General features: G+C 47.8%; 1 protein-coding gene across 1 annotated transcript in view; it reads left to right on the plus strand.

Moving 5' to 3' along the window:
* Nucleotides 1-1,879, plus strand: part of LPCAT1 (lysophosphatidylcholine acyltransferase 1) — a 72,907-nt gene that overhangs the window by 56,027 nt on the left and 15,001 nt on the right. The window contains exon 22 of the mRNA XM_011964739.1: nt 249-307. Within this exon, the coding sequence (XP_011820129.1) occupies nt 249-307 (59 nt within the window). The remainder of the gene's footprint in view (nt 1-248; nt 308-1,879) is intronic.

Raw genomic sequence — 1,879 nt, forward strand, 5'->3', positions numbered from 1 at the left:
ATGGTGTCTTGCTAGATGAACCAAAGACATCCGCAGGTGTTGAATCAGAAAAGCAGCATTTCCACCCACAGCTGCATGTCACACTGGGGCTCGGGCTGGGTGGGCACAGCACCCCCTCCGCGGGAGCGTTGACTGCCCGGTAGTGCCCTCTGGAGGGCACGTCTGGAGGTTTCACTCCAGAATTAGAACTAATTTACTTCTTAACCTGTGCTGTAAATCTGCTCAACATTGTGCAATCTGTTTTTAAGGCTGGAAATCCTGTGGCTCACGCTGTGTCAGTTTCACAACCAAGTGGAAATCGAGGTTCGTATGGATACGGAGTTACACAGTGCTCTTCACAGTGGCTGATGCAGACACAAGGTTACACCAGTATGCCCAGATAAGCCTTGTACAATGTGACGTAGCACCTGTCTTGCTTTCCCATCTTTCCATTTCTCAGGGCTCCACAGAGGAGCCTCTGGTTACTTTACATCAATGACTTTATGTCTCTTGTATGAGTCTGAACCACTTGGATGCGATTTGGGTTTTTGTTTTTTGCTTTTCTGAGACAGCGTCTTGCTCTATTGCCCAGGCTGGAGTGTAGCGTTGGGCTCACTGCAGCCTCAACCTCCTGGGCCCACGCGATCACCCTACCTCAACCTCCCATGTAATTGGACCACAGGCACATGCCACCATGCCTAGCTAATTTTTGTAGAGACGGGTCTCGCTTTGTTGCCTAGGCTGGTCTCAAACTCCTGGGCTCAAGCAGTCCTCTGCCTCGGCCTCCTGAAGCGCTGGGATCCCAGGCATGAGCTACCACACCCAGCTGTGTAGGATTTTTTTAAACCTACCATTCGTTATTATGGGTATTGTAGCTTAAGGGCATATGAAGTTGGCCCACATGCAAAGAATTATTCACTTGGCTTTTAGTTTTACTTGACATATTTATTTAATACTGCTGAGCTTGTCATAGCACCTTGCTCTGTTTAATACATAGTCAAAGAATCCCCTTCTCAGCCTGACCCAGGTCTCCAGAGTCAAGACCTTGGGCTAAATAGTCACCTCTGTGTAGCCTGCACAATTTTATCTAAGTCGATGAGGAGTCGTTCTTTTTTTGTTTGAAAGGGGAATTAATATGCACTTCTTGCAACTGGAAATAAAAGATGAGTCACATGCAACTTAAATATTTAATAAAACAATTTGCTGCCTTAAATATTGCAGAGCATTACGAAATATACCGATGAGCCCGGCTTTCAGCCCAGCTGTTCACTTCCACAGAGGATAAGTCACTCTCATTACAGAGGACTGGGCTGAAGGGCCTCGGCCCAGGCCTGAGGGCGGCAGTCCCCCCACCCAGCAGGATTATGTGGCTGGATGGGCAGTGGCTGGGAGGGTGCAGGCCAGGCCTCGAGCACAGAACACAGGGACTGAGCTTGAGCTCCTGAGGGCTCCCTGGTGTTGAACGGCTGTGTTACAGGCCTGGTTTCTAATTTTAAGAGTTGAAAAGAAAGTGAATGGCTTTGCAAAACTGCTCTGTCCTTACGTTGTTCATACAAGATGCAAATGCTGATACGAGGAGCCATGGCAGTTTACGGAAGTTCTAGAAATAACAGCGAGAACTGGGGTTTCAGGATGTTCCTGTAGTCTGAAATATTCCGTATGAGAGAAAAGGATGTCCAGGGTGGTCTTCTGCCCTTTCCTGCACCGTGTGCACTGTGGGCCACATTCATTTAAAATGCTGTGTAAGTGTCACTCAGGCAAGGACAAGTTCATTGGACAATTTCTTTTAATTTCAAAATGCACAAGGTGCCAATAATCTGTTCCAAATGTCGGCATAACGTGCTGCCGTATCCCCATTACAAAACGGATTCCGTGAGAAGTTGGCGTAAGCCCTCTGTGA

Source organism: Mandrillus leucophaeus, unplaced genomic scaffold (assembly GCF_000951045.1).
Source record: "Mandrillus leucophaeus isolate KB7577 unplaced genomic scaffold, Mleu.le_1.0 Scaffold702, whole genome shotgun sequence".
Classification (NCBI taxonomy): Eukaryota; Metazoa; Chordata; class Mammalia; order Primates; family Cercopithecidae; genus Mandrillus; species Mandrillus leucophaeus.